Source organism: Giraffa tippelskirchi, chromosome 5 (assembly GCF_054371585.1).
Source record: "Giraffa tippelskirchi isolate mGirTip1 chromosome 5, T2T-mGirTip1v1.2.pri, whole genome shotgun sequence".
Lineage (NCBI taxonomy): Eukaryota > Metazoa > Chordata > Mammalia > Artiodactyla > Giraffidae > Giraffa > Giraffa tippelskirchi.
The window spans coordinates 102,275,706-102,301,654 of NC_137279.1; the positions used below are offsets into that span (position 1 = coordinate 102,275,706).

A 25,949-nucleotide genomic window follows, 5' to 3' on the forward strand; every position below is an offset into this window, starting at 1 on the left:
TATTTTGTTTTCCAAGTTCAACTTATCAGGAAGCCAATAGAATGACCCATTCAATAGCTCCAATCCTTCACTCATTTATTCCATCACAAACACACTCACTTGTGAGTCTTCTTCCATTTTTATCATATCGTCTATGTCTTATTTAAATTATATATACATATCATATGTAGTGTGTTTACATATATATGAAGTCTATATTCATGCACATTAAAAATCCTTCCAATTTACACTTCCCCACTTCTTTTCTCTCATGAGGTTTTCCTTCAATTTTGACTTTGCTTCATCTCTTCCCAGCCAACAGTACAAACTGCATCCTGTAGGAGTTTCTTGCCTTTGTCTTTTCTACCTAGGAATTTCTGTTGTCATCCGTTTTATTCTTCTTGGCTCATTTTTGGCATCCGGAAGCATGTTTGCCCTGTGGCACACTTAACAATCCTGGGTAGTATAAGGAAGATCAGCAAAAAAGAAAATATAAAACTATCCCCATTGTCTTCACCTACCCATGGGCTTTCAGATGGCCTTTCTTGTTCCTGGACACTTTCTGTACCTGATGTCCTCCTTGGGTGAAGGAGTAAGTCTTCGTAAATCATGATTAACAATGGATCCTGTTGGTTGTGGTTTTATCTTCAGAGCTGGATGCTTCCATCAGAATGAAGAACCCCTCCCAAGCTGGAAGGTGAGGGCGCCGCAGCAGGCGCACACGTGCATCCAGTGTGTAGCAAGATGAAGTGCTTAAGTGTCCTGAAGGAGAAGATTATCAAAAGAAAACTGCTGTTTGGCAAGTGGAGACTGGCATGCAGATTCCCTGGCCTTCAAGCTTAGGGAACAATGGTAATTCCATGTACTTCTACCTTATGCTCATTATCTGTTGTGGCTAAATCTCCCACTAATTGTTCTCTTCCTCATTTGTTCACTCAACAGCTGACACTACCTCTGTGTGGTCTTTCCTCTCTTTTCCATGGGGGCTGCCACCCTGCAGTGCCCTTCCATCTCAATCTCCTCTTTCCACTCGGACCTCTACTGTTTTCCCACTGCTGCCATCCTCATATTCCCTCTGACCTTTCCTATTAGCCACAAGGAAGCCCAGATCCGTGGTCCTCCTCATCAGAATAGCAGCATTTAAGCCACTGAAAACATTGGCCTTAAATCACACACATTCTTGGTTTCTTCACCTTACTTTCCCTGCCCCTGCCTCCAAGTCCACTGCCTCTTTCTTTCAGGATCGTGTCTTAAGGAATCACTCGCATGTGAGTTGGCTTCTGGAGGAAAGTAGCTAGGACAGCCCTTAACCCTCAGCTTTTGCACCTGAATAAGAAACACTGGAACTGAAGGAAAAGGCCTTCATTACTAAAATAAGATAAGACCCTGGGTCATAGGTAGGAGTGCTGCACTCACCTGAGTCATGACTCCCCACAGCCTCTGATAGGCAGAACTTTGCTAATGTGCAGGGGACTTGCAGGAACTCCCTGGAGCTGGCATTAGGTGGAGGACAGTAAATGGCTCCCTAAAGGGACTTTGGGGGAAAGGAGATACAGAAGCCAGGTTTTCAAAATACATAGGGCATGAGATGGACAGGTATTCAGACCTCTCCAGTTTACTCACATGATTCCTTCTCCATATTAGTAAAAGCCCAGAAAAATGAGCTGAGTTGAAATCTGAGGCCAGGGAATGTAGGACAGCATTGTACTGAATTAACTTTGGGCCACGTTTATGAAGACCCAGGGAGATACATGCGAATAAAGATAATCATTGCTTCAGACAATGCAATTGAGAAAGCCAATTATTTATATGCGAGTAACAGAGAAAGACCAAAACATCTTTAGGGCCAGTGGAGAGAAGTCCATGTTGGATTAGAAGGAGAAAATAAAAAGACTGGTGTGAAATAGTGTAGGTGGTCTAGTGTGTAGTTCTAAATCATGCTGTTGTAAAATGAAAACGGGTTGAGTTTTGAGGTAACATGGATGCCTACACCCAATCCATTGAAATTCTGATTTTAAAGTTCTGGGGATGAGCTTTGGATATCAAAGCTCTGCTAATATGCCTCAAGGATTAGAAGGACTGTGGATCTGATAGGATACAAGGAACCAATATGGCAGTGGCCTATGAGTGGCTGCTTCCTCAAAAAGCTGAATAGTAACAAGTAAGGGAATTTGCATTTTTCTCTCAACAGAACTGTTTTGTAGAGCCTGGAGAAGAGAAAAGAGAAAAAAAGAGACGTAGATAGTTAAGTTAGATATATAATCTCTCTGTTTGGATTCAAGTTTCTCACAATTTTTATAGTAAAAGATACAATAAAACAAAGAAAAAAACATTACATAGACCCCAAAGTATAAAATCAACCCCCACCTTGCCACAAGAATAAAATTTAGTGTTTCCTTTTCTACTGTTAAAATGCCACATGCAGTTAGCTATTCACTAAACTTGTTTCACAGACTACTAACTGGCTCAGAACAGCAGATTCGACAAGTTATTTTTCATGGAATCTATCCTTGATACAAAAGCCCCATAATGAATATTAGGCCTTATCCTGCTATATTGATCCTTTGACATGCCCTTCTGTCAGTTCAGTTAAGTTGCTCAGTTCTGTCCAAATCTTTGCCACCCCATGGACTGCAGCATGCCAGGCTTCACTGTTCATCACCAACACCCAGAACTTGCTCACATTCGTGTCCATGGAGTCGATGATGCCATCCAACCATCTCTTCCTCTCTTGTCCCGTTCTCCTCCTGCCTTCAGTCTTTCCCAGCATCAGGGTCTTTTCTAAGGAGTCAACTCTTCACATCAGGTGGCCAAAGTATTGAAGCTTCGGCATCTGCATCAGTCCTTCCAATGAATATTCAGGACTGATCTCCTTTAGGATGGACTGGTTGGATCTGCTTACAGTCCAAGGGACTCTCAAGAGTCTTCTCCAACACCATAGTTGAAAAGCATTAATTCTTCAGCACTCAGCTTTCTTTATGGTCCAACTCTCGCATCCATACATGACTACTGGAAAAACCGTAGCTTTGGCTAGATGGACCTTTGTTGGCAAAGTCATGTCTCTGCTTTTTAATATGCTGTCTCAGTTTCTCATAACTTTTCTACCAAGGAGTAAGCGTCTTTTAATTTCGTGGCTGCAGTCACCATCTGCCATGATTTTGGAGCCCAAGAAAATTACATCTGTCTCTGTTTCCATTGTTTCCCCATGTCTTTGCCATGAAGTGATGGGACCAGATGCCATGATCTTCTTTTTCTTGAATGCATAGTTTTAAGCCACCCTTTTCACTCTTCACTCACTTTCATCAAGAGGCTCTGTAGTTCCTCTTCTTTCTCCGCTAAAAGGGTGGTGTCATCTGCATATCTCAGGTTATTGATATTTCTCGCGGCAATCTTGATTCCAGCTGTGCTTCATCCAGCCCAGCATTTCGCATGGTGCACTCTGGGTATAAGTTAAATAATCAAGGTGACAATATACAGCCTTGACATACTCCTTTCTCAGTTTGGAATCAGTCCATGTTCCATGTCCCGTTCTAGTGATGCTTCTTGACCTGCATACGGGTTTCTCAGGAGGCAGGTAACGTGGTCTGGTATTCTCATCTCTTTACGAATTTTCCATAGTTTGTTGTGATCCACACAGTCAAAGGCTTTGGCCTAGTCGATAAAGCAGAAGTAGATGTTTTCCTGGATGTTTTTCTATACACCAGCATAAAATACTAGTAGAGACTCTTTCTTTGAGAAAAGTTTGAGGAAAAGTTGATGAGAATTTAGGATAACTAAACTGAACCCTCTTTCACTTCAGAGTTTTATTTGTGTAGATGTCAAGGATATTCCTAGAAATGCCTTAAGGAAGATCCAGCATGAAATCACCTCCATAGCATTTTGGTGTCCATGGGATGCAAATGGGTTGAGACACAGTGACACTCCCTGCTCTCTTTTCACTAATTTTATTTTGAGTTTCCCCTTTCCATTCATTCATTCCTCAGTCATTCCTTTCCATTCATTCCTCAGTCTCTTTGGAGCTGGATTTCCCTGGAAAGCCTTATTCCTGCCCAGGAGGATGACCAAACAGCCTCTATTAACTGTTGACTCCTCCAGATTGGAGCTTTTCCCCTTCTCCTCTCCCTTCCCGCAAATATATAGGAAGGGCCTGTGGCCTGGGTTGTCAGTAACAAGTCATGTGGTTTTGGATAGTCCTTAGACCCTTGAAAACCTAGCTCCTCCTCTGTAAATTATGAAACTGGACTTGGATACATTCTGAGGTCCCTATTGGTGCTCACATTCCAGGACTCTCCGGTAGCCTGCTTCTCCTCCTCAGAAGGCGGGGCTGCAGAGGTAAGAAGAGGGTGTCTTTCTCAATTGAGGATCCTCTGCTCCCATAGCAGTCTGTTTCTAATTGTGTTTGAGGGATGCTCAGCACATCCATCCCTGAACGTGTGGGAAAGCATACAGATGAAGGGGATTCAAGAGTGAAATGACCGTTGAGTATTGAGTGGTAGGGATCCAGATGAGGCTCTGAAGAAGCTCTGAGCTGAGATATCCCCAAGCACAGGTGGGGTGAGGACAAGGGTCCTTAGATGCTGCACCACAGGCTAGGTGAAAGTTTAGGGAGGTATTCCTTCGAAATCATGGACCTCACTTTCCTCTCCAGCCAGCCTGTGGCTCTCCCTTCAGCTCGTCCTGTCAACAGGAGCTCTGTCTGCCCCTGGCCCCAGTCACCATGTTGCCATCCCTCCAGGCTCAGCAGGGTCTAACAAAGACTCACATTTCTTCTCTCTGTCTGTCTTTCACAGATACCAATTACGTTAGGAACTAAGAAAAGATATCGTCAATTTGAGAAACCACACTATAATATGTACCTTTTCCATTTGATGAAAAAAAAACTCAACCACAGCAACTCAATTTCAACCTCAGCAACGCCAGAGGGATCCTTTCCTGAGAACGAACGTCCCAACCAACGACCACTCTCCACACTCCAAGGGACAGAATTGATGGGAGTAATCCCAGTCATCAGCCTCCGCATGTAATCCTCAGTAAGGTGATCGATGCTTTGATGGACACACAGTTTGGAAAGACCTTAACTCTTGCTCTTCTAAATATTCATCCTCCACACACCAGCATGGGAACAATTAGAAGAAGACAACATATCAACCCGGTCATTCTTTGCCACCGGATGGACTGTGCTCAAAGCAGACAGCATTTACTATACATTGTTCTTGCTTCAAGTGTTTATCCTGTGTTTAATATTGAGGTAGATACCAGATAACTGCAGAATTTAGACTTTGAACCAGACAACTGGCCTGTCTTTTTTCAAACAGTCGATGTTTGCCCCAAAAAGACAACCACAAAAAGGAGATGAGATGTTGTAGGTTCCAAAGGACTAAAAAGATTGTGTTCCTGTATTTCTTTAGTCCTTTGGAACCTCAAACATCTCCTCACCTTTTTGTAGTTGTCCTTGATGGTCGTGACATTGACTTGTTTGCAGAGGATTGGTCAGTTGTCTACTCAAAGGTCTACCTTTTGCAGTTGTCTGATCATTTCCTCATGATTAAATTCAGGTAAACCCTTTTTGCCAAGAACACATCTAGCACATGCTGTGTGCTTCCTAGCGCAGCCTGTTTGGAGGTTAAGAGTGTCCACTTTACCTGTCTCCACGATTATTATTTTAACATTGAACACTGTTATGCAGAGGCTGATAAGATCTGTTCATTGAAAAGGCAGATTTTGTGTCTGTAATGAGTAATTTGATTAGTGGGCTTTTGAGAGTGTATGAATATCGTATTCTATGGTGCTCCTTCTGTAAAAAGTTTACCATCCTTTATTGGTCCCTGATGTGTGTCAATTTCATATCTGTGGTATAGCCAGCATTGTGCTATGGAAAAGACAATCCCTACCCCTAACATATTATTAAAAATATTTTTGAGTTTCAACTTAAGCTCATGCTTTTTTAAAATTCAGTGTTATAATCCATTATTTTCTTAAATGTATTCTTAATTGGAGGCTAACTGCTTTAGAATGTTGCGTTGGTTTCTGCCATACAACAATGGGAATCAAACATAAGTATAAATATGTCCCCTCCTTCTTGAACCTCCTTCCCACCCCTCTCCCATCCACAGTCCACTATTAACATGATTGATTTTATTCATATAAATACTCTTGTTTCTCATGTGCCGTGCTGTGCTTAGTTACTCAGTTGTGTGCGACTCTTTGCAACCCCACGGACTGTAGCCCGCCAGGTTCCTGTGTCTATGGGGATTCTCCAGGCAAGAATACTGGAGTGGGTTGCCATGCTCTACTTCAGGGGATCTTTCCAACCCAGGGATCGAACCCAGGTGTCCACCATTTCAGGCAGATTCCACCAGGAAAGCCCAAGACTACTGGAGTGGGTATCCTGTCCTTTCTCCAGGGAATCCTACAAAACCAGGAATCGATCCGGGGTCTCCTGAATCGCAGGCAGATTCTTTACCAGCTGAGCTACTACCAGGGAAGCCCCTCTGTTTCTCCCTATTCAGTTTTGTATCTTAAACACCTCTCGCATCTTTTAATCTATGTTTACCATTTGTAGTAGATTGTATCTTCTGTGTTTCTTTCTCTGTTATTTTATTTTATTTGTGTATGCATATTTGTTTGTGTCTGTGTGTTTTGCTTGGGATTTGGAAGGCCTGGTAGCTAGTTAGTGCACTAAAATTTCTGACACGTTAGTCCTTTAGTATTTTGTCTCATTTCTAATATTTAAAACATTTTAAATGTTATCTATCAACATCAACTTTTTACTACTGTGAAGATCAAGGACATTGTTCTGCTTTTTCCTTCTGTCTTACCCTTTATATACTGTATTTTTCCTAGCTTTTTTTTTTTTTAATGTGCTAATTGGTAGGATAGAGGTAGGAGCTGGAGGAGGGGCCCACTGGGTCCTTTCGACCCCCTGGTGGCACAAGATGGCTGTCCCACTCTGGGAGTACTAGCAGCCTCCCTGCAGAAGTTTGAGGGTGTACCTAGGCTGCCCCCAGGGCAGGGCCCACGACACAGTGGCTTAAATCTACAATCACATATATTCAGTGATGACCAGATGTACAAAACCCATAGTTTCCTGTCAATTCTTGATGAGCAGAGTTTGTCTTTAAAGATTTCTCATGATGGACTGAGGATTCCTTAAGTTTGATATGTTTAATACTTGTTTTCTGTTGCTTTAATACAGCACAGACAGCTTGGCTAAATATAAAGAACTTGTCCACAATGAGTTCTATTGACTTTTTTAAAAAAATAATGTTTACTTTATAAGTTCTGCTGAGATGCAGAATGTAAATTGATTTTTCTTCACTGAGGGCAAAGGGTGGTCTGGAGCTTCAGGACCATTTTTCTTTTTCAAAAAAAGTCTCTCAGCTCTACTAGGATAGGTCTTAGAACTGACCGTTCCAGGTCTATATCCCCTAGGTCTCTATGACTTTCTCTCTGATCCTTTCTCACTATCTTTTGTTCATTTCTATTCTGTTTGATGCTTTCATTTTTCATGCAGTGTCCCTGATATGTTTCGATAAATATGTTCTCTATGTACCTTGTCATTTAGCCTTTTTTTTTCAAAGGATTTTCTTTACCTTCAATTTTTTAAATCTCTGCCAGTTCCAATTTCTCATTTCTTCTTTCCTGCACACTTGTATCTCACGTTCTGTGTTTCTTACATAAAATATTGAAGTTTTTTCCATGTGTATGTATCTTTGAATGCTTTGTTCAGATCAGTTCAAAATATGGATGCCATTTTACATTTTCCAATGTGTTTTGATTGATTTTGAGGCAATCTTTTCATTTGCTGAAATTTTTGACTCTCATTTTACACTTTTTTCTTCTGTCACCTTGGAAGAAATGTCTGCTCTATAGTTTTCATTTTCACATGACTAGGTTACCTGAATGAGAAACAGTTGTTCCAGGTCAGAAGGGATTAGTGCTGTGAGTGGCTTAGCTGATTTCTTTGTTCTAGGTCTGTCTTGTGCAATTACTCTAGCAGAGTTAAGGCTTGGGGGAAAGGCATGGTGTGTCTCTTGATTTGGGGATTCTGTTTCTTCCAGTAGGACCTTTAATTTCTGCCAGTTGCACCATTCTTTTTTCATCACCACGAGTATCCAAAGGATGCTCCCTTCAGCTTGGTCTCACACCTGATCCCAGTAATTGTGCCTCCTCAAGATTGTCACCCTCTGGTTCTCTGCACTGTTGAACCCCTTCCTATCAATTCCCCAGTCACCAGAGCTAGAGCCAACCAGGTCTCAGACATCCCCCTGAGTTTATCCACATGCTCTTTCTGTGAGTTATTTTACCTGAGCTCTGTCGGGAGTCCTCCTCCGTGCCGTGCTCTGCCCTATGTGCAGGGTGTTTGTTGATCCCTCCGCTGCTGTGTGCCTCCCAGACCCAGCTGAATACAAACCAAGTCCTGTCCACAGTGTTCTCTGGTCCCTGGTTGTTTGGCGCAGGGTTTTGAATGGTGTCCTTGACTCTCTCTGTTAGTCCCTAGCCCTTGGAATTGTATGTTGAGAGATTCAGCTGCTATTATTCTAGGTGGACCTGTGTTCTCCTATCATTCTTTTTCAAATCTCAAATTTGAATAGTACACAAAATAGACACAACAGAACCCTCCCATCTTTGTCAAGCATGGTCTACAATTACCAGCTTATACTGTCTTACTACAATCCATGCACTTACCTTTTCCTGTCTTTTTAAAAGGAAATCTCAGACATCATGTTTCATCTATAATTATGTCTGCGTGTTTCCCCTAAATGAGAACTCTTTTTGAAAGTATATCATCACGGCATTATAATCATAAATTAATTCAAAATCTTTAATATCATGAAAGACTATTCAAATGTTCCATTGTCTACCATGCAGCATTTTTTCAGCTTATTTGATCACATAGGTTTTTTTTTTTTAATTTCTTTCTTTCTTTATGGCCGCCCTGGGTCTTCATAGCGTGGCGCAGGGTTTGTCTAGCTGTGGAGAGGGGGAGCCACTCTCTTGTTGTGGTTTGCCGGTTTCTTGGGCTTCAGGAGTTGCTGCCCATGTGCTCAGTTGTTGCGGCTTGTGGGCTTCGTTGCCCCACAGCATGTGGGATCTTCCTGGACCAGGGATCAAACCCGTGTCCTCCGCACTGCTAGGCAAATTCTTAACCAGGGAAGCCCCCCTCCTCCATTATTGTTTCTACGTTAGTATTCTTTTTTGGAGGCAAATAAAGTCCACAAAGTATAATCACTAAGATAAAGCATTTAAGTCTCTTACATGTATGCTTACCTTCAATTTCTTCTTTCCTTCCTCCCTTCCTTGCTCTCTCTCTCACTCACTCTCCATCTCTCTTGGTCTATTGCTGTCCTGATTTCCGCTTTAACTCATTCATTTGTTGAAGAAACGGACTTGGTTTTTCTGTAGCATTCCCACAGTCTAAATTGTATACTAGGTACTTTAATAAATGTTTCTCTCCTTCATTCTTCCTTTTTGGTGGTAGAATATAGAGCAGTGCTGTAATGTAACAAAGATGCAAGTCACACACGTAGTTTAAAATTTTCTAGCAACCACATTGACAACTAAAAAGTATAAGAACACAATAATGGAAAAATAATCTCCTACATAGCTGAGAATGCTATATATACTTTAAAGGAAATATGGGGCTTCCCAAGAACTCGCCTACCAATGCCGGAGACACAAGAAACGCAGATTCAATCCCTGGGTCACGAAGATCCTCTGGAATAGAAAATGGCAACCCACTCCAGTATTCTAGCCTGGGACATCCCATGGACAGAGGAGCCTGGCGAGATATGATCCATGGGCCCAAAACAGTTGGATAAGACTGAGCGACTGAGCGCACACACAAAGGAAATACAATTCTACCAATGTTTTCAAGTTGTGTTTAATAGAAAAATATTGTGCATGTCTCCAACTTTTAAGGTTACACTCACATGAATTATAAATTAAAATCCAGGTCCTCCGTCCTACTCCTTTGTAACTATTTGACAGCCATATGTCTAGTGGTCCCTAGTTTGGACCTGTAGATGCAGAGACTGATGAGATTCACACTTGCAGTCCTAGCAAGACTTCTTCAGAAGTGGTGTGCACTCTCTGAGGAGGAGGCCCATCAAGTTCTGTGTGTTTCTTCAAATAGTATTACCAGTCCTTTCAGTTCAAGACTTCTCAATCCATTAACTGATTATGTGGCACTAAGTGGTGATATTCCATCATCATGTAGTATTTAACTGGAATACTTGCATGAAAAGAAACTTCTCCTAAAGACCAAATACTATGTAGTTACTTAGTGGTAGCTTCTGTAAAGAAAACTGCAGCTTAATGAGCATTTCCCCAAGAATCCTCTGTGGTCACCGATTCCTTTATTTCTTTTTTACCCCTGTGTGCTAATATGAATTCAAACTTGCAAACACCGTGAAGTAGTTCAATTCATTGCAATATAGCTCTTACCAATACTCAAATTATCTCTCTTTTGGCAGTGAACGTGACTTTAAGCTGGCTCCTCAATTCTTTTGAAAAGTTTCTAATAGTATTTGAGACCTTTCTTGATAACAGTATGAAGAGGTGCTTCTCTTTTATCCTGAAGATTTTCTGTTCCTCACCTGGACTCAGTCATTTTTCTAAGAATCTCTGGTTTCTGTTTGTGCAAAATGTTATTCCCAAATCCAATTGTAACCTTAAGATGCTTACTGGATTTGGTTGATTTCTAGGCGTTTGCAGTGGACAGAGCTAGGAAATACATACTCATCTTTGTATGAATGTACATACTCAAATTCAGAACGTCAGGCTTTACTGAATGTTTATCTTTCATCTGACTCTTTTCCATATACCAGTGTTTTTGTGTTTAAGGGCACTGGGAGTAAAGGAAATACAAGATTTCATACCATCTCCTTTGCTTATCCCCACATCATTTGGAATAAGAAAAATGTATAAAAAAAAAAAAAGAATAAATACCAACAATGCCAATAATAACACAATTAAGGAAAGAGTTTGTTTTTGAAATTTTGTAACTGTTCCAGGGTACGTATAAATTATTGTTTTATAGTTCTCATCCATATGGTTGTTCCACAAAAGTTACATCGTGTTTCCAATGTCTAGAAGTGACATTTAAAACATCAGTTTTATAATGATAGAAAGTGAATGCTGTTTCCAACTCAAATCTAACTAAATAGTCTGTATTCACTATTCTAGCCCTATAAGGTCTGCAAATGTCTCAAAGGCCTGGGTGGAACTGGGTGAGCGACCCCTGATCTCAGACGCTGGAATACACTGCCCAGACTCTTCTTCCTGGCTGAGTTTGGGATGAAAGGCCAAGATTTCCTGGAGTCAAGGTTCAAGTCTTAGCCTAACAGCGGTTTTTCCTGTCCAAAGGAGACTTAAGAGCGAGAAGTTCTGGAACAGGATCAATCAAAACTGCGAATAATAGGGTACCTGAATAAAATATAGTACTTCCCATTCAGGTCTGGAACCCCGCCCAGAAAGCTGTCACCCTGGCTGGTCCATGACATCACAGCCCCCGGACCATTATTCACAGGGCCAAGACGTGCGGTCCGAAGCCCCCTCGTGGGGCAGGACTCAGTGGGCGCAGCTTCTGCCTTTTACCCTAAGACCCAGGGTGACCCGACAGGGGGTGGCAGTGGTTCGGTCGCCGCGCCCTCTGTTGGCGGGGCCGGGCCTCCGAGGACCATTGACCGGCAGAGCCGCAGGGTCCTGCGGGGACGCCAGGGGCTGGTCCCCCGCCCCGCCCCCTCCATTGTCCACAGGTCTGCGCCTCTCAGAGCAGCAGGTCTCAGATCTCGACTGCTGAGGGGGAGGTGGCAGATCACGGGGGTCCAGGGCCTCCTTCGCGGGACCTAGGCGTTCTGGTCCCGAGAGCAGAACGAGTTGGGCGCTGGGGCGGAAGAGTAGGTCCACTCAGCGCGCATCTGCTGCGCCAGTAAAAGACTCTGCGTGCGGCCTAAAGAGAAAGGTCCCAGCGAGACGCGAACTCGGATCGCTGGAGTCAGAGTCCAAAGTGCTGACCACTACACCGTGGAAACACGACCTTCTCGCTCTCCCGCCGCTGAGCCGTGTGGCTCTCAGCCGCGCGGTCCCAGGACCTCCTCCCTCCCGGCGCTCTCGTCACTCCGCCGCCTGCCGCTTCCTCCACGACGCCAGGGGGCGCCTGACTCGCCGGCCGGCGGCCGTCTCTACAGCTTTGGACATGGTGGAATGGGAGGAGACCCATTCCGGGTGAGCGACGGGGAGGGGCTTTTAGGCCTCCCCCAAATGCATCTGCTCTGCCGGCATTTCTAGAGTTTTCTGCCCTGAGGTAAAATTCCCGCCAGGAAAAAAGAAAGTCCCTTCCCTCTTTGCAAGTGTCCTCTTCCCGCTGCCCTGAGAACTCTGCACGTCCTCAGAAGAGCCTTTGAGGCTTCGTGGGATGTCCCATGCCTGGTACCCCAGGTCCAAGGGTAGACTCGCGGGCCACCACCGGCTTTGTGAGGAGACATGACCTTTGCTCTGGTCGGAACCAGACCAGAAGCCAGGGATCCGCCTTCCCAAACCGTTGCACCATGCCGGTGGAGGAACTGCGAGCCCAAATGAGTTAGGCACAAAGAACGGTTTACAGCAGTAACAGGACTGTTCAAATGTGCCAAATTCTGTAAGCGTTGAGCGGTGCAAAGTATGGGTCTGTTTTGTTGTTCAGCCGCTCTGTCGTGTCCGACTCATTTCGACCCCACGGACTGCAGAACGCCAGGCTTCCCCGCCCTTCACCACCTCCCAGACCTTACTCAAACTTATGTCCACTGAATTGGTAATGCCATCCAACCCTCTCATCCTCTGTTGTCCTCTTCTCCTCTTGCCTTCAACCTTTCCCAGCACCAGGGTCTTTTCTAGTGAGTTGGCCCTTCGCACCAGGTAGCCAAATTATTGGAGATTCAGCTTCAGCATCAGTCCTTCTAATGAATATTCAGGACTGATTTCCTTTAGGATTGACTGGTTTGATCTTGCAGTCCAAGAGTCTCCTCCAACACTCCAGTTCAAAAGCATGAATTCTTTGCGCTCAGCCTTCTTTGGGCTTCCCTGGTGGCTCAGAGGGTAAAGCATCTGCCTGCAATGCAGGAGACCTGGGTTTGATCCCCAAGTCGGGAAGATCCCCTGGAGAAGGAAATGGCAACCCATTCCAGTACTCTCGCTTCAGAGGAGCCTGGTAGGCTACAGCCTGTGGAATGGCAGAGTCGCACAGGAGTGAGCAACTTCATTTCTTCTTCTTTATGATTCAACTCACATCCATCCATGACCACTGGAAAAACTATAGCTTCGACTAGAGGGACGTTTCTTGGCAAATTAATGTCTCTGCTTTCTAATACACTGTCTAGGTTTGCAGTAGCTTTTCTTCCAAGGAGCTAGCGTCTTTTAATTTCATGGCTGCAGTCACCCTCTGCAGTGACTTTGGAGCCTAAGTAAAGAAGTCTGTCACTGTTTCCCTCGTTTCCTCCACCTGTCACCAACTGATCTGAAAAGACCCTGATGCTGGGAAAGATTGAGGGCAGGAGGAGCAGGGGACGACAGAGGATGAGATGCTTGGATGGCATCACCGAATCTATGGACATGGGTTTGGGTGGACTCTGGGAGTTGGTGGTGGACAGGGCGGCTTGGCGTTCACGGGGTCGCAAAGAGTTGGACACCACTGAGCGAATGAACTGAACTGAACTGATGGGACCAGATATCGTGATGTTTGTCTTTTGCATGTTGAGGTTTAAGCCAACTGTTTTCACTCTCGCTTTTTCTGCTTTCTGCCATAAGGATGGTGTCATCCGCATACCCAGTCTTGTCCTTTATATGATGTACTCTGCACATAAATAGGCTGACAAGATACAACCTTTGAGGTACCTCCTGGACTCATTGCAAAGGACCCTGATGCTTGGAAGGAAGGTTATGACCAACCTAGATAGCATATTGAAAAGCAGAGACATTACTCTTCCAACAAAGGTCCGTCTAGTCAAGGCTATGGTTTTTCCAGTGGTCACGTATGGATGTGAGAGTTGGACGGTGAAGAAAGCTGAGCGCCGCAGAATTGATGCTTGTGAACTGTGGTGTTGGAGAAGACTCTTGAGAGTCCCTTGGACTGCAAGAAGATCCACCCAGTCCATCCTAAAGATCAGTCCTGGGTGTTCATTGGAAGGACTGATGTTGAAGCCGAAAATCCAATACTTTGGTCACCTCGTGCGACGAGTTGACTCATTGGAAAAGAGCCTAACGCTGGGAAGGATTGGGCGCAGGAGAAGAAGGGGACGAGAGAGAATGAGATGGTTGGATGGCATCAGCGACTCGATGGACACGGGTTTGGGTAAACTCCGGGAGTTTGGTAAGGGAAGGGAGGCCTGGCGTGCTGCAATTCATGAGGTCCCAAAGAGTCGGACACGACTGAGTGACTGAACTGAACTGATGCTGGGAAAAACTGAAGGGGGAAAGAAGAGAACGACGGAAGCTGCGATGGTTCGAGACCCTCAGACACACAAGAACTAAATTAAGCTGGAATCGAGACCATCAGACACAGAAGAACTACATTAAGCTGGAGGGAAGAGTGCCTGCACTGCTCAGCTGAACACTGCCACCTCGCGGACTGTAGTCTGCCAGGCTCTCCCTTCCGTTCTTGAGCTTTCCCAAAGTACGGCATTGAAGCGAAATGCTATTTTTTATCCTAGAAAAATCTTTCCGAGGGTCTTCTGTATTACCGAGAGCTGGTTTCTATCGCCTGAGCCCCAAAAAAAACACGCTCAAGTAGAAATCAATTCTATCGTTAAGACCGCAGTTACCAAGAGAAAGCGCGCACGCAGTCCCCCACTACCACAAATCACGCAGTCGAGTTTCCCCCATTCGCGGAAATCGCAGAGGTCAACACACCCGCCGTGCAAGGGGTGAGTCTCGCTCTGGGAGAACCACCTTCGCGATCGTGCTATCTTCTCTGCCAGCTAAGTATGGAAAGGCTTGGCCGGCCGCCCGTACAGCCTCACACCCGTACACTTTCGCACACGCTCACTTTGCTATTGCCGCCATCTCTTCCGCCACCCTCCGCACCCCATCGTTTCTCGCGCCTCTCAGGCACTCCTAACAACTCTTCTAATAAAATTCAAGAGTATCTCGGAAAAACTTCCCACAACCGGCAAAATGGCAGGCCGGGAACTGTACCGCTTCCGCTGCAAATTTACATAAGCCCACCCCATTCAGGACCTGTAAGGCGGTTCCTCTCCTCCAACCCACGCCCTGTCCCAGGCCCCTCATCTCCCCTCCCACCCCTGCTGAGAGGACCAATGGGCAGGCCGGCTGCTGAAGGAGAAGGGACGTCGTGATTCCCCACAGCTTAGGGAGCCCAGAAATCAGTGGAAACAGACCCTTTCTTCTTTAGTTGAGATGGAGGGGAATTTAGCCAGCCTCTTTGTATTCTTAACCTTTGTTCTGGGTGACACGCTGAGAATAGTAATTCTGTGGCCCTCTGTTATGCTGATCCAATTTTGTTTTAAGAAATAATAAGTTGTAAAACAATGGATGTAAATATATATTTGTAGGAACAAAATAAAGCGTGAGTATGTGTTATGTGTGTAGGCATATAGAGTCAGGGTGCTAACTTTCAAAAATGCACAGCGTGAGAGTTGTGAGTTCAAGTATTATTGGGGGCAAAATGAGGAGCTCAGGAGACAGCATCTCAGATAGCTCTGAGAACTTGCTCCACAAAGGCAGGGGCGAAGGTCAGTGTATGTGTGATCTTGGTGAAGGGAGAGGACATGCATTCAAGTGCAGATTTTTTGCAGAAGGTTACTGCTAGTCGTGAGGATCGCATGTCACCGTGAAGGATTTTTGTGCTTTTCTAGGTACTAGGAGATATTTGGGTCATAAAATCGGCTCCTGAAAATACATCACTATCTGAAGACTTGTTCTGCCAGTTTTTCCCACAGCACAGAGTGGGCTCCTTTCGGCTCTCCACCCTGAACTCCTTTCAGGGGGTGTTGAAAATCAACAGCTGCAGCATTAAACCTTGTAAAGGTAGATGGCAAGTGGCAGTTTGTAGCTGCCAAGAGTTAGATCTCAAAGTTCTACTTGGTGCATTTTCTGTGCACCTTCTGACTTCATCCTCATGGTCTCCCAGGGGCCATGTTTTTCCTTTTCTCACCATACAGAATACAAAAGTGGAAGATTCTGAAAAAGAAGCTGATGACCCAAATAAGGGATAGAAAGATGACGTGTTTGCTTAAAGAATGAGGTTTGTTTGTTTTCTCTTACTGGGTAAGAATGGGTTAGACCTGAGGGCAGGGAGTGGGAAGGCTGGAGAAGGCAACCAGCTTGCCTTTCAGACCAGAGACCAAGGAGTGGAGGAACTTGATCCTTGAAGTGCATTTGGCTTCAGGGGGAAGGGGACTAGCCTGGAGGGAGAATCTTGAACTCGGCACCCAGGTCACTTGCAGGAAGAACTGGCCTTTCTTTAAACAGCTGACACGACTCGTCCTGCACACTGACTTTAAGTATTCTTTACCCACCGCTGTCCACTGTAGGAGTTTCCTATTGCTACTTAATATGTTCCTACACACTTAGCGGCTTAAAACAACACACATTCATTATTTTCTGACCCTGGAGATCAGAAATCCAAGATGCATCTCCCTGGGCAGAAATCAAAGTGACAGTTGGGTTGTGGTGATTCTTCCTGGAGAATCTTTCTTTGCCTTGTCCAGCCTCTAGAAGATGCCTACATTCTACTCTCCTAGGCCCCTTTGATCTTCAAAGCTAATTACAGCTGATCACGTTCTTCTCACAACACATTATTCTGACACCAAGTCTCCTTCTTTTGTCTATATGAACCTTTGTGTTTCCATGGAGCCCCCATCTCAAGATGCTTAATTTAATCACACCAACAAAGTCTCTTTTGCCATGTCAAGTAACATAATCACAAACTCCAGGGGCCCAGTTGTGGACATCTTTGGGGAAGCATTAGTCTACCACCACAGCCAGGCTCCAGAGTGAACACATTTCTGCAAGCATATCAGTCAGTGGTGGCTGCTCCATTCTGAAAGTGATCCAGGTGAAAGCAAGTCAGTCCACTGTTTCTGAGGGTCAGCAGTCAACAGCTGGGCCCTGTACTGAGGCATGTGAGTCAGAGAGAGAGAAGGAACATGTCTGTGGGGAGAGGAATCTGAGGACCCAGTGCCTGGGCAGTTCCCAGGGATCAGAGCTGAGAGCTGCAAATGCCTTCATGGGGGGAGGAGGCTGGGGAGGGTGTTAGGAGCTGAGTATATGTGTTTCCCTCCCCTCACCCCCCACACATTCATATCTTGGACACTAATCCCCAGTGAAGCTGTATCTAGGGAAGGAACTTTGAAGGATGTAATGAAATTTAAATGAGATCATAGCTTTGGGGCCCTGATCTGATAGGATGTATCCTTAAATGAAGTGATAGCAGAGAGCTTGGGCCCCTGCCCTACCCCAGCTCAAGCAACAAGGAAAGACCTTGTGAGGACCCAGCCAGGCCAGGACTATCTGCAAGCCAGGAAGGGAGCTTGCACCAGAAACTGAATTGCTGAGAAGTTCCAACCATGATCTTGGACTTCTCAGAACTGTGAGAAAACAGATTTCGGGTCAAGCCACCCAATCCATAGCATTTTTTCTTGAAGCCCAAGCTGACTAATATAGGAGGTCAATTAGTCATTGACCTAAGCAGCTTCTCCTACCTAGCCCTTTTTGGGATCTGCCCCAGTCTTGTTGATTCCCAGTAATTAGCACTCACCACCTGCTTTGCCTTTTAAAGCCTTATCCATGAGTTTCAAACAAGCAGTCATCACCCGGTTTGAGATTTCATAGCATATTTGGACATGACTGAGCACCTAAGCACAGCACGCAGCACAGCATAATTTGCTACATGCAGCAATGGCCTGCAACAAGGATCTTGGAGTTTCTTTTGAATGAGTTTGACATCTTCAAAAATAACAACCCAGAATGGCCTGGGACAGCTGGTCATTCTGCGGGGTGACCCAATACCCCATGTGGCCTGCATTTCCTCTTCTACCGGATGATTTCTATGCTCTGGACTCTCCACAACCGTAGACAAGGGTTTGGGTGCTGATGAAGAATCTGTGCCTAATTCTGCGGAGGCTCGGGGGAAAAAGGAAAGAACTCCCAGAATCTGGGGGTGGGAGGGGGCGGGGGCTGAGAGGCTGCTCTTCTGTGAATAAAGAAGATTGGAGGATGTGAGAGCAGCTGGGGTGTGTGCGTGTGTGTGTGTGTGTGTGTGTGTGTGGATGCCCACTGTGTGTGTCCAGGATAAACTCAAGGGAAGTTCAAGAGAGGGCAGCTGCCATTCTGGGACCAGAGACTAGAGCACCTTGGCATTCAAGCTCTGCTCATCCTCCTCCTTATTCTGCCTCTGTTTTCCCTTCTCCTCCCTGTCCTCACTAGCACCTCACCAGTGTTTTATTGTTCTCACTCCTCCTCCCTCTTGCTGCTCCTCTTGGATCACTCCCACTACCATATCCCCCTCCCACTCCCACACAAAGCAGGCCAGCAAAGGAGAGGGCTGAGCAGTCTGAGAGGAAGATGAGGGAATCTTTTCCACCAGGCCGAGAAGCACAAATACATTTCTTTCTGGTTAGATTCTTGTCTGGAGGGGACGGAGTAAGATGGCTCCACCTCCCCCAGGCAACTAAGGCAGCACAGGCCTTAGGTCAACCCCAGGGATAGGTGACCAAAAGTCAGGAGCTCTGGACGTGGATGGAGCACGTCTGGTTCTCAAGATCCCAGACAACTTAAACTGTTGGTGCCACCTTCTTTATAAGGCAAGTTCCACGGAAGGACCACATTTACCATCCTGGCTTTGTTTATGTAAGGGTGCATAGGTGCGTGTTCCTGTCTGACTCTTTTCTACCCCATGGACTGTAGCCCGCCAGGCTCGTTTGTCCATAGGACTCTCCAGGCAAGAATATGGGATTGGTTTGTTATTTCTTCCTCCAGGGGATCTTCCCAACCCAGGTATTGAACCTGTGCCTCCTACCCTGCATTGGCAGAAACCTGAGAATGTTCATAGTCCTCGTGTTCCTCCCTTTCCTGGATCTTTACCACTGAGCCACCAGGGAAGCCCTGGTAGTTTAGTAGTTCTGCCTTTTCCCTTTTCTATGGGTTTGTTATCTTCCCAAGCAGTGACCTTTCCTCTCACGCCTCTTGCTTGAGGAGGCTAATTTAGAAATATCTCTTTGGTGTCTTTTTCCTTTTCCATAAACATTCTTTCATTCTGGACTTAATCCTTTTGAACCATATTCTGAATCTTCTATGATTATTCAGTAAGTATTTGTAAATAAAAATTGTTAATGTTGATCTGTTGACTCAACCAATCAACACTTAGGTTGGATCCAAACCCCACTCCATCCGCACAGGAAATGAGGCTCAGCAGTGGGTGCCCTGTGGACAGTCTTGGGGAAACTGAAGGAAATTTTGCTGGCACCTCCAGACAAAATTGTAAGGTCAAGTCATTCAAAATGACCGTTCTCTTGCTATCTATTCATTCTCCTTCACCAGCCATTCCTTCACCCACATGACTATCCAATCCCCTTAATTATCAGTTCAATTCAGTCCAGTTGCTCAGGTATGCGTGACTCTTTGTGACCTCATTGACTATAGCACGCCAGGCCTCCCTGCCATCACCAACTCCTGGAGTTTACTCAAACTCATGTCCATTGAGATGGTGATGCCATCCAACCATCTCATCCTCCAAAATCCCCTGCTCCTCCCACCTTCAATCTTTCAAACATCAGGATTTTTTCAAATGAGCTAGTTCTTCAAATCAGGCGGCCAAAGTATTGAAGTTTCGGCTTCAGCATCACTCCTTCCAATGAATATTCAGGACTGACGTACGTTAGGATGGACTGGTTGGAACTCCTTGCAGTCCAAGGGACACTCAAGAGTCCTCTCCAAAAGCACAGTTCAAAACCATAAATTCCTTACCACTCATCTCTCTTTATAGTCCAAGTCTCACATGCATACATGACTACTGGAAAAACCATAGCTTTGACTAGATGGACCTTTGTGGGCAAAGTAATGTCTCTGTTTTATACTATGCGGCCTAGGTTGGTCATAACTTTTCTTCCAAGGAGCAAGTGTCTTTTAATTTCATGGCTGCAGTCACCATCTGCAGTGATTTGGAGCCCTAAAACTAAAGTCTGTCACTCTTTCCATGGTTTTCCCATCTATTTGCCATGAAGTGATGGGACCAGATGCCATGACCTTAGTTTTCTGAAGAGTGAGTTTTAAGCCACCTTTTCCACTCTCCTCTTTCACTTTCATCAAAAGGCTCTTTAGTTCTTCTTTGCTTTCTGCCATAAGGGTGGTGTCATCTGCATATCTGAGGTTATTGACATTTCTCCTGGCAATCTTAATTCCAGCTTGTGATTCATCCAGCCCAGCATTTCTCATGATGTACTCTGCAAATAAGTTAAATAAGCAGGGTGACAATATACAGGCTTGCCATACTGCTTTCCCGATTTGTAGCCCCTTAATTATACGGCTTAGTCAGTAACCAACTATGCGGTTGCCCCGACCCCAGCCTCTGGTTTCCCTGGTGACTGGTGAGCCAATCAGACATCGATGGTCCCTATACGTTGTAGTCTCCCCTCAATTCCGCCCTCGGCCCCAGCAGTGAAGATCGCTGCCTTGTTCTGCCAGCTGTTTGCTGAATACTGGGGCATGTCACTCTAGGACCCTTTGTTTAGGAATTATAAGATTCTCTATCCACTGAATGGTTGTTGTCTCTGTCACTGTCTATGGGCTGTGTTTCTTTGGTGTTGCACCTGGGCAATTACAGGCTTGCAGGCCTGCATAGTAGGCCTCACTCTACAAGTAGGAAGGAGGTGAGTGAGGAGATATGGAGCCAGCATTTCAGCATGGGAGGGACACAGGGAGCTTCAGCAAGTTCTGGAGAAACCTGAGAAGGTATGTCGGCCTCATGGTCTCCCTTTCCTGGGTGGAAACTAGCTGTGACTTGTGGTCAGGTAGGACAAGCACTGAATGGTGTCCAACTTGATAGCTAATGACTGAATATCTGCAAGTGGGTTGCACAGAAGTGGTGGATTTCCTAAAGCTTCTCCTCCCTGAAGCCTAGGAGTCTGAGGGTCCTTGGTTGGGGATTGTCAGGCAATAGCCCTTTCTAGAGTGAGAAAAGCTATGGGAGTTCTGGTTGGTGGGCTGAGTAGCTCTGTTCTCTCCACCTTCTCTCTTGGCTTCTCTAGTTGGTGATTGGTGTGGCCAGGGAGGAAAGGGATCTAGGAGTGCCCTCCTACCCCTGGAAATATGACTGGGCTGAGGCTGAAGCCTCTGGTTTTCTTCCCTAAGGACTCCGTTCTCATTGCAGAGCTGAGTTGTGGATTTCAGGCCTGGACTGTAGACGTTAGAGGCGAAGCCTGACCCGGGATGTGCAAGCAGGTAAGTGACCCATTCGGGCAACAGAGGCTCTCTGTTGGCTCATTCTCTGTCTCCAAAGACACTGTCCCAAACCAGCAGAAAACCCTGAGGACTCACCTCCTGGCCATAAAGCTTGGTAAGCCAAATACCTGGCTTTCCTGTGGCTCCTCCGCCTGGGTTCTTTGCACATGTTTCTCGTGCCCTGGGTGAGCTGTTCGGGAGGCTTTATTCCTAAATCGCAGCACCTGCTGCTGCGGTGTTGGGAAGATAAGGGCATGTGAACGTTCTGGCCTCCAAATGTTAGCAGCCTGGGAGAGAGTGTGGGCAGGAAGGCCACCTCGGTGAGTGGTTGGGGGTGGCCCTGCAGACCTGGCTCCACCACGTGCCAATCACAGGACCAGGACACAGAAGTCAGTTCAGTTCAGTCGCTCAGTCGTGTCCGACCCTCTGCGACCCCATGAATTGCAGCACGCCAGGCCTCTCTGTCCATCACCAGCTCCCGGAGTCTACCCAAACCCATGTCCATCGAGTCGGTGATGCCATCCAACCATCTCATCCTCTGTCGTCCTCTTCTCCTCCTGCCCCCAATCCTACCCAGCATTAGGGTCTTCTCCAATGAGTCAACTCTTCGCATGAGGTGGCCAAAGTATTGGAGTTCCAGCTTCAACATCAGTCCTTCCAATGAACACCCAGGACTGATCTCCTTTAGGATGGATTGATTGGATCTCCTTGCAGTCCAAGGGACTCTCAAGAGTCTTCTCCAACACCACAGTTCAAAAGCATCAATTCTGCGGCGCTCAGCTTTCTTCACCGTCCAACTCTCACATCCATACTTGACCACTGGAAAAACCATGGCCTTGACTAGAGGGACCTTTGTTGGCAAAGTAATGTCTCTGCTTTTAAATACGCTATCTAGGTTGGCCACAACCTTCCTTCCAAGGAGTAAGCGTCTTTTAATTTCATGGCTGCGATCACCATCAGCAGTGATTTTGGAGCCCCCCAAAATAAAGTCTGACACTGTTTCCACTGTTTCCCCATCTATTTCCCATGAAGTGATGGGACCAGATGCCATGATCTTAGCTTTCTGAACGTTGAGCTTGAAGCCAACGTTTTCATTCTCCTCTTTCACTTTCATCAAGAGGCTCTTTGGTTCTTCTTCGCTTTCTTCCATAAGGGTGGTGTCATCTGCATATCTGAGGTTATTGATATTCCTCCCAGCAATCTTGATTCCAGCTTGTGTTTCTTCCAGCCCAGCGTTTCTCATGACGTACTCTGCACAGAAGTTAAATAAGCAGGGTGACAATATGCAGCCTTGACGTACTCCATTTCCTATTTGGAACCAGTCTGTGGTGCCATGTTCATTTCTAACTGTTGCTTCCTGACCTGCATACAGGTTTCTCAAGAGACAGATCAGATGGTCTGGTATTCCCATCTCTTTCAGAGTTTTCCACAGTTTCTTGTGATCCACACAGTCAAAGGCTTTGGCATATTCAAGAAAGCAGAAATAGATGTTCTTCTGGAACTCTCTTGCTTTTTCGATGATCCAGCGGATGTTGGCAATTTGATGTCTGGTTCCTCTGCCTTTTCTAAAACCAGCTTGAACATCTGGAAGTTCACGGTTCATGTATTGCTGAAGCCTGGCTTGGAGAATTTTGAGCATTACTTTACTAGCATGTGAGATGAGTGCAATTGTGCGGTAGTTTGAGCATTCTTTGGCATTGCCTTTCTTTGGGATTGGAACGAAAACTGACCTTTTCCAGTCCTGTGGCCACTGCTGAGTTTTCCAAATTTGCTGGCATATCCAGTGCAGCACTTTCACAGCATCATCTTTCAGGATTTGAAACAGCTCAACTGGAATTCCATCACCTCCACTAGCTTTGTTCGTAGTGATGCTTTGTAAGGCCCACTTGACTTCACATTCCAGGATGTCTGGCTCTAGGTGAGTGATCACACCATCGTGATTATCTGGGTCGTGAAGATCTTTTTTGTACAGTTCTTCTGTGTATTCTTGCCACCTCTTCTTAAGATCTTCTGCTTCTCTTAGGTCCATACCATTTCTGTCCTTTATCGAGCCCATCTTTGCATGAAGTGTTCCTTTGGTATCTCTAATTTTCTCGAAGAGATCTCTAGCCTTTCCCAATCTGTTGTTTTCCTCTATTTCTTTGCACTGGTTGCTGAGGAAGGCTTTCTTCTCTCTCCTTGCTATTCTTTGGAACTCTGAATTCAGATGGGAATATCTTTCCTTTTCTCCTTTGCTTTTCGCTTCTCTTCTCTTCCCAGCTATCTGTAAGGCCTCCTCAGACAGCCCTTTTGCTTTTTTGCATGTCTTTTCCATGGGGATGGTCTTGATCCCTGTCTCCTGTACAATGTCACGAACCTCTGTCCATAGTTCATCAGGCATTCTGTCTATCAGATCTAGTCCCTTAAATCTATTTGTCGCTTCTAGTGTATACTCATAAGGGATTTGATCTAGGTCATACCTGAATGGACTAGTGGTTTTCCCTACTTGCTTCAATTTAAGTCTGAAGCGAGGCGGCTGCGTCGGACGGCTCTGCGCAGAAGCGAGGCGCTGCGTCGGACGGCTGGGCGCGGAAGCGAGGCGCTGCGTCGGACGGCTGGGCGCGGAAGCGGGGCGGCTGCGACGGACGGCTCGGCGCGGAAGCGGGGCGGCAGCGACGGACGGCTCGGCGCGGAAGCGTGGCCGAGAGGAGCTAGGCCGGGCCGAGGGCCGGGAGCCGGGGCGGCGGCCGACGGGGGCGGGGGCGGGGCCGGGGGCCGGGGGCTGCGGCCGACAGGCGCTAGGCCGGGCCGGGGGCCGGGGGCGGCGGCCGACAAGGGCTAGGCCGCGCCGGGGCCTGGGGGCGGCGGCCGACAGGCGCTAGGCCGGGCCAGGGGCCGGGGGCCGGGGGCCGGGGCGGCGGCCGACAGGGGCTAGGCCGGGCCGGGGGCCAGGGGCGGCGGCCGACAAGGGCTAGGCCGGGCCGGGGCCTGGGGGCGGCGGCCGACAGGCGCTAGGCCGGGCCGGGGGCCGGGGGCCGGGGGCCGGGGGCCGGGGGCGGCGGCCGACAGGGGCTAGGCCGGGCCGGGGGCCGGGGGCGGCGGTCGACTGGGGCTAGGCCGGGCCGGGGGCCGGGGGCGGCGGTCGACTGGGGCTAGGCCGGGCCGGGGGCTGCGGCGAGAGGAGTTAACCCAGGCCCAAGGGGCAGGGGCTGCGAGGGCACAAGAGGGCCGAGAGGAGTTACTCCACATTCCAGGTCAGGAGGGGCCGTTGTGAGTAGATACCCCTTGTCCAAGGCTGCTGATTACAGAGTTGCAAAAAAAACACCCCTAAGAAAAGAAAAAAAGATGCAGAAAAGAGCAGTGGGGAGAGGGTGCTAATGACTGGCCACATCAACTGCCTGATTTTGCCTTGCATGCGTGCTAAGTCGCTTCAGTCGTATCCGACTGTTTGCGACCTGATGGACTCTAGCCTGGCAGCCGCCTCTGTCCATGGGATTCTCCAGGTAAGAATACTGGAGTGGGTTGCTGTTTCCTCCTCGAGGGATCTTCCTGACCCAGGAACTGAACCCGAGTCTCCTGCTGCTCCTGCATTGCAGGTGGATTCTATACCACTGAGCCATCAGGGAAGTCCTACATACATATTTTTAACAATGACTGTGATGTTTTTAATAGTCATAGCTTCCTCAGTCCAGATGTGAGAGTCAAGATGGAACACAGTGTATAAATATGGACTATTGAACAGATAAACATTTTTTTCTGAGAAATGTCCTTCAACTATCATTGTTTTAAGAGTGGAAATGTGTATGTTTAACAAATGTCCCCTGCATTTCAACCATGGGTTCCTGGTGTTTTTAGATACAAAAGCTTGTGGCCAAGGTTTGCCCGGTGGGTGTATAGCAGCAACGGGTGTGGGAATTTAGGGATAATCTCCACCTGTTTAGGCCTCGGTTTCCTCATCAGTAAGATAAGGTTATTCAAATTTTCCAAATTGCATTCCTGCTAAGTTTTTTTTCTGAGGGCATGAGAGACTGAGCTTCATGTGAAATGTGTGTTGGAACATGCAGCCAAGACCTGAACTTGGTCCCTTCTCTGTGTGTCCCCTGCAGGAGCCTCAACTGAGCCACACACTGAAAACACAGAACTCAGAGAGGAGGTGGAAGAAAGGAAGTCAACGGTTTGGGAGGATGAGAAAACCCAAAGAAAAACAAGGTAATGGTGGAGGAGCTGGTTGCCAAGGGAGGTGAGGATAAGGACAAGTTGAGCTCAGAAAATTCAAGAGGAAGTGAGGAATGCACAGTATCATCCAAGTCCTCACGGAGCAGCCTGAGCTGAGCAGGAAGGACCGGGAGAGTAACAGTCCACAGTGAACTTATGCACCTGCTGAGGAGATCCACACAATGGCTCAGTGTTAGTTTATACTGCTGCGAGCACCATGGTAGGGGGACAATGGGATCTTGAGGCTTTGCCCTCGATCCCCAGCCTCAGCCTTGGAAGTGGCCACACAGCAGATGTCCTCCAAGTAAGTGTGCAGTAATGTGGATAAATGATGTTTGGAG

General features: G+C 46.6%; 2 protein-coding genes, 1 long non-coding RNA gene and 1 other non-coding gene across 4 annotated transcripts in view; 2 read left to right on the forward strand and 2 right to left on the reverse strand.

Annotated features, from left to right (window-relative positions):
* The window catches only part of LOC145504749 (NBPF family member NBPF19-like), a 251,607-nt gene extending 245,701 nt beyond the window's left edge, over positions 1–5,906 (forward strand). The window contains exons 121-122 of the mRNA XM_081486056.1: positions 631–831; positions 4,770–5,906. Coding sequence (XP_081342182.1) covers positions 631–680 — 50 coding nt within the window. The 3' untranslated portion in view covers positions 681–831; positions 4,770–5,906. The remainder of the gene's footprint in view (positions 1–630; positions 832–4,769) is intronic.
* The window catches only part of LOC145504771 (uncharacterized), a 375,749-nt gene that overhangs the window by 169,590 nt on the left and 180,210 nt on the right, over positions 1–25,949 (reverse strand). Inside the window, exon 3 of the long non-coding RNA XR_014052470.1 lies at positions 9,250–9,474. This is a non-coding gene — a long non-coding RNA (uncharacterized LOC145504771). The remainder of the gene's footprint in view (positions 1–9,249; positions 9,475–25,949) is intronic.
* The window catches only part of LOC145504750 (NBPF family member NBPF10-like), a 190,939-nt gene continuing 176,636 nt past the window's right edge, over positions 11,647–25,949 (forward strand). The window contains exons 1-5 of the mRNA XM_081486057.1: positions 11,647–12,286; positions 15,831–16,002; positions 16,106–16,219; positions 21,344–21,414; positions 25,500–25,602. The gene's annotated coding sequence lies outside the window, so the exon portion shown is untranslated. The remainder of the gene's footprint in view (positions 12,287–15,830; positions 16,003–16,105; positions 16,220–21,343; positions 21,415–25,499; positions 25,603–25,949) is intronic.
* LOC145508165 (U1 spliceosomal RNA) lies at positions 14,778–14,941 on the reverse strand. Its single transcript, XR_014055419.1, has one exon. It is a non-coding gene; the product is annotated as a U1 spliceosomal RNA (small nuclear RNA).